Raw genomic sequence first — 11,081 nt, 5'->3', positions numbered from 1 at the left:
CAACTTCAATTCCCGGTCACGAATTTTGCATTCGATTGGTTTGCCAAAACCAGTATTTCTTGCCTACCTAATCTGGCGATGCGTGTCTTCTCCTCGATGCCCGAGAACAATTCTTGTTTGGTGATTGCTTCTATGCTAAGAATGACTTTTCGTTGGCAGTCACCTCCTCACATTCCATCTTTCCATCATTCCATAAAGCAAATTATCTGTATACTTGCCTTGGAACTCTCTGTCTATTCTTTCATGGCGTTTACAGGTTGTGATCGGGCAAGATTAATCTTCAGCTACAGTGAAGCTTCTTCGTGAAGAGGACTGCAAGATACCGAAGAGCCACCCAACGACGACAGCGTCATCATCGTCACCGGAAGAACAGTTCTTGGCTGTAAGAAACGACATGAGTGACATCTGTTGTCGATTCAGCTATGATGGATCGGAGACATCATGCTTATCACGCAAGAAAGGTAATGTGAGATCTACTTACCGAAGCATGCATCGACATAGACATCGAGGGATCGATTCTCCCTCTCCGAAAGCTCCCACCGGTAAAAGCTCACAACACTGCCATCGTGCCGACCAAAGCTCGAACAAAGATGGTGCAGCTGCAGGAGGGAGATGCCAAAGCAATCGCTGAATGCATTGTCTCCGGTGGCGCATGAGATTCCCATAATTAGATGACAAAGACAAGCTACGGAAAGAGATCTACAGCAAAGATGCCCTCTCGCTTTCCTCCCTATATGAATACAAATTCACGTGAACAAGCGCTCGGCGATCGAGAGAAATCTACCCTCCTCCTACAGTCAGCATTAGATCAGCGTCTGTCACCATCTTCCCAATTTGGAGCCTATTTAAGGCCATCACCACACACCTCGTTTCTTCGTGTTTCTCGTGCCACAGCTCTCGGGTATAGATAGATAGAGAAGGGGGATCTAAAGAGCTCTCTTCAGTCCAATCTACGAGGGGAAGAGAGTATCTCCCTCTGCTGGTTCATGAATACCTTTGGGGTGCAACCCCATGCAGTCGCAGGGTGCACTCCACTGGTGGGCATGCATCAGGAGACGACCTTGCTCCCCTTCTTCTCATGCTTGGATTGAAGGGAGCTCCTCTCTCTCTCTCTCTCTCTCTCTCTATGTAGATCAGTTGTAGACGGAGTTCATTTATGTTGATTTCCTTCGGCATTAATTATCTCACACACGCAGAACATCACATGTTTCATGCAGATTGTTGGGAGAGAGATCTGAAGAAACATAAGAGTTCGTAGCTTGCTCGAATGACTGATGAGGTAGAAATTAAACACAGACGAACAGTGGAACGTTGTGTCCTATAAATGATGCAAACATCCGTGTAGAGGTTTTAGCTGATACTGTTTGGAACTTTCAGAGATCAAAGGAGACTTTAATGCTCATTACGACTGCACTACCCATTGCGAATTTGCTGCAGTGTTTCCTGCTCGACTCATCAGAACAGATCCTGTATAGTAGACAAGATTAGCTTCACCCATTTCTTGGCCGCAGTTTCAACTGCATCAAGAACTATTCAAGACGGAGATTGATGATCTCTTTTGTGCGTCATGTAGACAATACCTATGATTCGAAGTGTATGCGTCACCAAAAGAAGCTATATTTCTTATTTGTTCTCCTACAGTGATTTGTATTCTTTCATGATTCGTGTCCAAAAACCTGCAGGCGCTTCTCCTTCTTCGGAGAAAAGTAAGCATGATATTGATCGAGCACAGATCGAAACGACCACATTACATGCATCCAATGAAACAGTAACCTCCACAGACAAGAAATGGGATGAACGATTTCGAATGTATCTATCTATATGACACCCTCTCATTTGCATATGGAATTTGTGCTCAAAGATCATGCAAAGAGTTCGGTGTAAGAGAGGCATCCCATTATGAGCATTGATTTCCCACCTTGTTAGACCTACGACACAGTCTTGGATGCAACAACATCATGAATTCAAAGTTGGATGCCCATCAGTTGAATCCACAGTGGAATTTGCATGACCACAATAAGCCATGAAGACATTCAAACGTGGTACGTCATCATCAAGTCGAACCGGTCATTAGCAGCCGGCAAACTCATTCCACCACATGATCTGTATATAATAATAATACCCTACAACCAATACATTTCTCACATCTCAACTCTTCCTTAAAACAAACAACTCGCAATTAATTGCATATGGACGATTGGGATGTAAAATTAGGACCAAAACAATCTCCAATTTTGACTTTTTTCTTTCAAAGATGTGTTCTAAATCTTGTTGCAAATTACAGAACCGCAATTTCCCGCGATCATTTCATAGATTTTATAGGTAAATCGCAGATTATTTGTGCAAGATAATGCATTAATTAGATTTATTTCTTTGTTCATGAAGATTTATCTCGTGCGATCGCAAAAAACCTCTTTCTTTTCCCAAATCAAACAATCGTGAACGACGTAACTATGTGGAGCTGCCATCGATGTTTGACACCGTCTATCGAACGAAAAGGTTTTGTTTGACTTGCATAATACATGCCGATTTTGCTTCTTCCAAGAATAAAGATTGGTGGAAGATGCGATGGACTTCCATCCCATGACATGGCTTTTCATCACCAAAGCTTGATTTCGTTTGACTTGTATTCTAATTAGCTTGACTTGACTCCTTGCGTCTAATTGCATTTTCCCTTTTTTATCCTAATCACCCACTCATGCAAATAATCTTTTTTTCCTTTATGAAAAATATAAATATTAGTTGACATCTTATCCGATCATCACTGTTTTACCAATAATTTTACATGCTAATATTTATTAGATAAAGTTTTGAATTTTCAATCATAAACATTCTACATTTACATCACAATTAAATTTATTTTTTCTTTTTTTTTTAGAAACTATGAATTACATGTTTGAATTCTTGATGTCTATTTGAAGTTTAGAATTGTTTGCATCTGATCAAATTGGACAAGAAGACATTTTTCCTCTACGTATAAAAATTAACGAGATTAAACTAAACTAGAATGAGGAAATAGGAGACATGAATAATATTTTCTGTTTTCACCCTTTGCATGGATCTCACAGGGGTCAAAAAAGTAGAAAGTCGAAATTGACTGCAAAAAATATACGTTTCTACTACACCGACACAAGTCATATGTCTAAGGCTCTTGCGGGTCCCATATCACTCTCTGATCACGAGTTGGTAAGCTGGGTCGGGTAAACGTCGGCGGGCCAAAAAGTAAAAGAAATACCACCTGTTATGTTATCTATAATCTATATATTCTATGTATATAATATAACATAAATGTGATAACAATACATTTGTTATATTTGAAGTACGAATTATTATTATTATATATTTTGTAGTTCGTATAAATCTCTCTCGTTCTGAGTCTCTTTCTCTCTCTGCTTTTTGATTTCTATCGCTTCTGTCGGCGTTGAAACCTGAAACCCTCCGCCATCTCTTTGTTCTCTCTCGTCTTCTCATCGGTTCTGTCACGGGGGAGCGCAGCAGATTAGGGCTGGGATTAGGGTTAGGTTTAGGGCTTGGGCTTTCGGCGTCAGGGGGGGGCGAGGGGGGATGAGAGATTCGAGAAGCACGACGACGACGACGACGACGACGATTGCGGCGGCGGCGGCGATGGATCCCGGACCCTCGATCAACGGCGGCGACCAGAACTTCGAGTTCGCCTTCAACTCCAGCAACTTCTCCGACCGCGTGCTCCGGATCGAGGTCGTGGCGGAGCCGGACGAGGGCGGCGCTGATGCCGGGTGGGCCGGGTACCGTAAGCGGAGGAGGGATGACGGCGCCAAGGAGAAAGGTGAGCGAGAGCGCCTCCCCGAATCCAGGCACCCGTTCCCTGCGTCTCTTTGTTAGTTACCTTAAATGGCCGATTCCGTTTCTTGCTTGCCTTGTTTTGTTGATTCCTTTTCTTGGTTCTATTGAACAATCGACGCATGATTCTTATTCTCCCGATCTGTTTCTAATTGAATCAATATGTTTAGGTAAATTCCTGGCCTTTTGATAGAGAACGAAAATGAAAGGGCTTTCAGTTTTTAGGTGTTCGTTTGCTCCCCCATTAGCGAAGTCTATGGATTGTCCGCAGAACTTAAACATGAACTACCACTAATGCAAACTTCTGTTGCAGAAAAGTCTTCTTACTATCTCACACGGGAAAATCATGATGGGAATTGAAATTTGGCCATAGTTAAACGTCGAAATGACATAAATTTATTGCTTTTATGCATGATATACTTGTTTTATCCTTTTCTTGTATGATAATCAAGGCACCAATATCTGTCGTCAACCTTGACTTGTTGGCACAGCTGAGTGGTAAGGGTAGTCCGTTTCCTTTTGTTGATTGTTGGTTTCATTTTAGTTTTAGGTTGGTCTTTCTTACCTAAACCAAATTCTGAGGTCATAGAGCACTTTCAAGTGGTTAGGTGACAGTGACATGTTGCATGGTCTAGAGCATTCTGCCCATCAGGGTACAAAATCGAGTCGATTAGATCTGTTCTAACTTAGTAAATGGTTACTGATACTAATTTTTAGATAGTTTTAGCTTTTTACATGGAGGATTCATGCCTATTTTGTATCCATAATTGCTTCTACTCATCACCTGGTTTCCTTCTCTTCAACTCATCATCAACCACTTGGTTTAAGTCAATTAAGGTCACAGGGAACTCAATTGGAGAGGATGACCGCAGAGAATCTTGGGAGGAGATAAAACAACTATATTCCTTTTCTAGCGAACGACTTGGTGATTCAAGATATAAATGGTGTGTGACGATCTTCATAGCTAACCGCAAATAATTAGGTCAAAGATCTCATTCTTTTGGACAATCTTAAAAGTGACTAAATTTCCAGTCATACCATGAACGTAGGGTTGCGTAATATCTCATGCTTCTCCGTGTGTGCCATAACATGTTAGTCCATGACACTCTATATGGCCTGCTCAGGCCACATCTGGCATGTTGACTTTCCCATGTTAACATGGTTCATCATGATATTTTGGGTCACCTTGCCTATTCATGATTAGCACAATCTTGGAATGACGGGCCTTAACCATTTTCTTTTCAATGGAGGAACATTAAGTTCTAACTTTTAAGTTTGTGGATTTTCTTTTGTTGGTTGAATTGTGTTGCTGGCTATAATGTATTTATCATTTGATAAGAAATTTGTAGCTCCTCATGATCAACAATTATATTCTTTTTTTTGGCTTTTAGCATCAGAATCTGCAAAATACTCATTGGAGCTTATATCGAGTTGTGAACCTGACACTGAGGAATGTATGGAATATGAGAATCATGATGAAGAGGATGAACCAATGCTTGAAGAATTAGCACCAGGCATGGGTCGAGCTGGTACATGTCTGATATCTCTAACTCTTTTTAATATCATCCTATTATTAGGAGTTAAGATTACTACTGCAATAATGCATCTTTGTAGCTTAAAGTTTCTCCTGTGGATTCCTGTTGATACCTAATCTTATTCCCCAGCTTCGTGATATGCTTGTTTTAGTTTTCTGATAATACTTGTCTGTGGCATTAACTTTGGTAGTTTGAATTGTATTTAGTACAGACCTAGCCCAATCCGACTGTAACTTAACTGAACCCAACTTTGGGTCGTAATTTTTAATCCCTAACTTATCTGACTTTGGAGTGGGCAAAAGTCAGGTTTGATTGTTCTTCCATGTGTCAGATTGGTCTACAGATGTAGCCGCAAAAATGGGGCCATAATTGTAATAAATGAAATGTGCTTAACATGGTCTCTGCCTATTTCTGGATAACATTTGTTTCAACAGCAACCTGAACAAGCCTTGGGTCAGGTTTGAGATATTTCAACCCAAATTTTTAACATAACCCTACCAAATTGTCCCTGAACACAATTATTCAACCATATAAATCATTCTGGTTGAGTATCAGCCACAATGCTCTAAGGTTTCTTTTGTATTTATTGGTTCGACATATTTCATTCTCGCCAGCGATTTAGTGTCTTTTAGACTTGGGAAGTTTGAAAATTAAGCAATATTTTGATATAGATCAATCTTTGATAGTTGCAGATATGATCTTGCCCCTGTAAAATCTGATTTTCTTCATTCTTTCCAACTATAAATATAATATCCTGAGCTTGCTATTAGTGCCTGGCCCAATAAACGGTTCAAACCCATAGTTAAGTACCTGTGTTGTAAAAAATGCCTGAACAATAACCTAAACAAAAATGCATAGAGAATTTTACATGACAAAGGCAAGTACAAGCATCTTTACTAGAGAGTCATATTCCAAGATGTTACTGTCAATATTGACTGTCAACATGTGGCTGGTGTAACTGATTTGAAAATCAAGTGCTGACCTTCTGTATACCAATTTTTTTCTTTGTCAATAATGTATTGGTTAAAGAACACCAATATATCCAAAAATGGCCTTGTGGAGCATAATTATAGTATGAACAACTTTCCTACCAAGTGTATAAGAACCTATCTTATTTTCCTAGTTAAGGCAAATTTATGCAAGGAACTCTTTGATCATTTCACCTACAGGTTATTTCATGGGGTTGTTATCTTGGCTCAGTATCTCCTAGACTGAAAAGAGAGAGTCGATCGGAATAGTAACTCTGTCTGGGATGTTATGTTTCTCTCTGAGATAAAGACAAATTCAAGAAATTAACAAAACATGTCCATTTGAGACAAAATATAAAATTAAACAGCCAGATGTATGTTGTATATCTCAATTTTATTATGAATGTCTAGATGATGTCAGCAGCCCCCTATCTCGCAGTCACAGTCAACCAAGAATTGGTTCACCTATATGATCTTGGAGAATTATTCCATGCTCTCAACGTGCTCGATATCATTCAGAAACACGACTCATTTGCCTGCTAGGTTAATATTGGCCAGAGAGTTCTTAGTGCCCCATTTTGATGTTACCTTTGTTCTTACCTGTAATATCCTGATCTAATTAGTCTGGGCTAGGCTTTAATTAGTATATTTGTCATTACCTGAGCCAGAAACACATGGGTTATGCCTCTAAGAGAGTATTCACAAGATGGGGGGTGAGAAACCCCAGGTCAATTTGATGTGAGACTTATCAAATTGGGTATTACATTACTAACTATGGTAATGTGATGATTCAGATTGCTCTGATTGATGAGGAAACTTGTTTGTTAAATGAATGTAGACTTGCCTATGTGCTACTTCACATGCTAAAACTTATTCTAAAGAGATTCACTGAAAAAAAGAAGAAAAAGAAGCATAAATTGACTTGAAACTAATGGCATTGGTCAAAACAAAATACAAACCCAAAATCACATACATCTTTAATTGTCTTTATGATTAACTATTTAAGTATTGCCTAGATTTAATAAAATAAAAGTTGTAATTGTTTGGGATTCAGGATTTTACTTGATTTCAATTCAATTGATAAATTAGTCTATAGGATTTCTTAAGACAGTAAGAAGTGGATGAAAAAGGGGTACGAGGGGATTGCTCATATATCCTCTCACTGGTAACCAGTCCCAATCCACTATTAGGCCAGTTCTGGACCTAATGGGCTGAACCTCTGTGTTTTAGTTGAGACTGGGCCACAATTGTGTTTTCAGTCTGGTTTCTGTTTTGGCTTCTTCTTTCCAAGCAAATGCCTAGCTGAAGATGATCCAAAACAGATCATTTCAAGCATCGAATTATGGTTGGTGGAAAACCAAAGTTTGTATTTATGCCTTTCGGAAAATAATTTTCAGAAATGAGTAGCACGGTAAAGCATTATCTTGCCTCAACTGTGCTTGATCTCTGACACTGTAAAACTTGTTGCCCGCAGATGAAATTTTGACATGATGGTACCCAGAGCTGTGGACTGAATTATAATAACTCTCAATCAATTTGAATGTTCATAGCTTGCAACTTCCCATTAATTTATTATATTTTATCTTGAAGTAGTAATATAACTGATTAGCTGATACCATGATTCTAGATGGGTCAAGAGATTTTAAGAAACAGTCTACTTCTTATAGGAAGTTCCACTGAAGAAATTTTTTACTGTAAACAATATAGTTGTCATTGTATAATTGACTGAAGCCTGAAGAATCATCCTTGTTTTGGATTTTTTTTTTGTTGAAAATGACAGTGGTGACCTGAATAAGTCTTATACATGCTAATGTTCAATCCAATCTTGATAAATCATTTTTTTGAGAGACTCGCATCTTCCATTGTTATAGTTATGCTATTTGTTTCCATTTTGTGATCGGATTGTCCTTATTAATCTACAGGTGCTGATACAGAAAATGATTCATCAAATGTGGGTGGTTCTCCTCATGTCCTCAGAGTTAAATCCATTTACATTAGTTCTGCTATACTGGCTGCGAAAAGCCCATTTTTCTTCAAGGTTAGAAATACCACCTACCATCTTGCTTGCTCTTTTTTTGCTGACAGTTACTAAATCCTATTTTTCTTTTTGTATTTTCATTATCAGCTTTTCTCGAATGGCATGAAAGAATCTGATCAGCGGCATGCAACCTTAAGAATCAACGAATCAGGTAATTGTGGAACAGATCATGCTAACTGCCAAGTGTTATTATGTGCAAACATATCTGCAGTTTATGACTATAGAAAAGAATATATAACTCCTCCACTTGGTCTTTTTTATCATTTAGTACTTAAGATTTTAGCATTGAAAATTTTCGTATTTCTTTCTTCAAAGTTAGTTTTTATTTTTTAAGATAAAAGTGTCTTCAGGATTTGACATAATTAACATAGTTGGGTAATATAATGTGAACTATGGTATGATTTTTCTTTAGTGAGCAATGTCTTATTGGTATGATCGGTATTATTCACATACGTCTTATGGACATGATTGTTTTCTATATTGTTAATTGGTAAAATTTGTTTCTGCATTCCACATTGACTGTGTTTTTTAAATACATCTTTTGAGAGAGGGGTTCCGGTGCAACAACCACCCCAGGGTTGTGGAGGTATCTTCATCAACCCAGCTCGCATGCCTTGCAGGACAAGCAACTTCATATATATATATTTCCTTTTCTTTGCCCCTTTAACAGAGGAAGCTGCTCTCATGGAGCTCCTAAGTTTTATGTACAGCGGAAAGTTGTCAACTACCTCTCCATCTCTCCTTTTGGATGTGCTGATGGCTGCTGATAAGTTTGAGGTTGTTTCATGCATGCGGCACTGTAGTCAGTTACTTAGAAGCTTGCCTATGACTACGGAATCTGCACTACTCTATCTGGATCTTCCTTGTAGTGTTTCAATGGCCTCAGCAGTCCAACCTTTGACCGATGCAGCTAAGGATTACCTTGCCAATAGCTACAGGGATATAACCAAGTGAGTCGACCTTGGCAGGTGATGATCTAATACTTGTTACATATTTTTCTAACATTAGACTTTGGGAAATTTTTTGCTTCAGGTTCCAAGATGAAATGTTGGGCCTTCCTCTTTCTGGCATCGAGGCCATACTCTCCAGTGATGACCTTCAAGTGGCATCAGAAGATGCAATCTATGACTTTGTGCTCAAGTGGGCCCGTGCTCAGTACCCAGTGTTGGAGGAACGGCGTGAGATATTGAGTTCTCGTCTTATCCGCCATATCCGTTTTGCTCATATGACTTGCAGGAAACTGAGAAAAGTTCTCACATGCAATGATTTAGACCACGAGATTGCTTCCAAGTTAGTGACTGATGCGCTCTTCTTCAAGGCAGAGGCCCCACACCGGCAGCGTGCCCTTTCTGCCGACGAGTCGAGCCACAAGCGGTTTACAGAGAGGGCTTACAAATACCGTCCGCTGAAGGTGGTGGAATTTGAAAGGCCTCACCCACAATGCATCGTCTACCTGGACCTGACCAGGGACGAGTGTGCCAAGTTGTTCCCTTCTGGCCGGGTCTACTCCCAGGCATTTCACTTGGGCGGGCAGGGATTCTTCCTCTCGGCTCACTGCAACCTGGATCAACACAGTTTATTCCACTGCTTTGGCCTTTTCTTAGGGATGCAAGAGAAAGGTTCGATCAGCTTTACGGTGGAGTACGAGTTTGCTGCAAGAACCAAGCCGTCAGGAGAGTTTGTGAGCAAGTACAAAGGCTTCTACACTTTCACAGGCGGGAAGGCGGTGGGCTACCGAAACCTGTTTGGCATACCATGGACTTCATTTATAGCCGAGGATAGCCTCTTCTTCATCAATGGCACCCTTCACTTGCGGGCTGAATTGACCATCAAACAGCCGCAAACACCTTCACTGCAGTAGTAGTACACTGGTTCGTCTGTGTTACCAGTCAACATTTTACATGTCATGGAAGTGTCCACGTTGTAATTTTGTTGTCTTCTCACCTGCCAAAATGCTATTGGAAATTGATGATACGGTGCTGTGTGATGCTGTGCTTACAGACAGCTGCAAAAAGCTTGATGAGTGACCCATCCATGGTGATATGTACGCTCACTAATTCTGCTCCCAACTTAAGAGCATTCTGATTGGCGTCTGCCGTTATTTGTTCATAAGCTGTGATTCATAGGGTCTTTCACTTTGATTGATGTCTCAACATGACCCATTGTTCATCTTGCTGGATTCCCATCAGCCAAAGCCAACAACACACCTGCGTTGTTTCTTTCCTTATCTTGTGAACTCTGGTCATTCCGTACGGATATCGTTCCCTCTCCCTCCGGTTCATGGTGATGCACCGAGTAATAATTCTTCATGAACAACTTGTATTATTGGGATCCGAGCATCCATCCGATGGTGCTCGTCCCCTTTCTTTTGTTTTGCTCTCTGCAATATGCTGACGCATACGTAGATGAACAGATGGGAGGAAAACTCACGATCATCATATCAATGCATCTGTCTGCATTTGGCTGTGTCCACTGTCAGCCTCTCATTCAACAGCAATCGAGTATGGTCCAATTGGGAGCTTCTCCTTATGTTAAACTAACAATCAACTTGTCCATCTCGGGCATCTCCTCACGGTCAAAAATAAATCCTTGCCATCAAGAATGCTGTCGACTGGTCATTTTCACAGAGCTCAGGGCATCCCAACACTAGCGGAGTCTTCTACAGGAGACAGACAGGTCTGCTCTTCGACCTTCTATTCCAAGCCCTTGCCTTCGGAGACT

The 11,081-nt window shown here is 40.2% G+C and overlaps 1 protein-coding gene across 3 annotated transcripts; it reads left to right on the top strand.

Moving 5' to 3' along the window:
* The first annotated feature begins 3,390 nt into the window (after positions 1 to 3,390).
* On the top strand, positions 3,391 to 10,472 carry LOC135651169 (BTB/POZ domain-containing protein POB1-like). 3 transcript variants are annotated; one of them, XM_065171040.1, is made up of 6 exons: positions 3,391 to 3,805; positions 5,211 to 5,348; positions 8,245 to 8,360; positions 8,448 to 8,511; positions 9,031 to 9,310; positions 9,393 to 10,472. In XM_065171040.1, exons 1-6 carry the CDS (start codon positions 3,565 to 3,567, stop codon positions 10,219 to 10,221), a joined length of 1,668 nt encoding a protein of 555 aa, XP_065027112.1. In that variant the 5' UTR covers positions 3,391 to 3,564; the 3' UTR covers positions 10,222 to 10,472. The 3 variants fall into 3 exon arrangements, with proteins under 3 accessions (XP_065027112.1, XP_065027111.1, XP_065027113.1); XM_065171039.1 differs by having other exon boundaries at positions 3,391 to 3,856; XM_065171041.1 differs by having other exon boundaries at positions 3,409 to 3,805; positions 5,217 to 5,348.
* The last annotated feature ends 609 nt before the right edge of the window (positions 10,473 to 11,081 follow it).

Source organism: Musa acuminata, chromosome BXJ3-10 (assembly GCF_036884655.1).
Source record: "Musa acuminata AAA Group cultivar baxijiao chromosome BXJ3-10, Cavendish_Baxijiao_AAA, whole genome shotgun sequence".
Lineage (NCBI taxonomy): Eukaryota > Viridiplantae > Streptophyta > Magnoliopsida > Zingiberales > Musaceae > Musa > Musa acuminata.
This window is presented reverse-complemented; position numbering and strand designations above follow the sequence as displayed.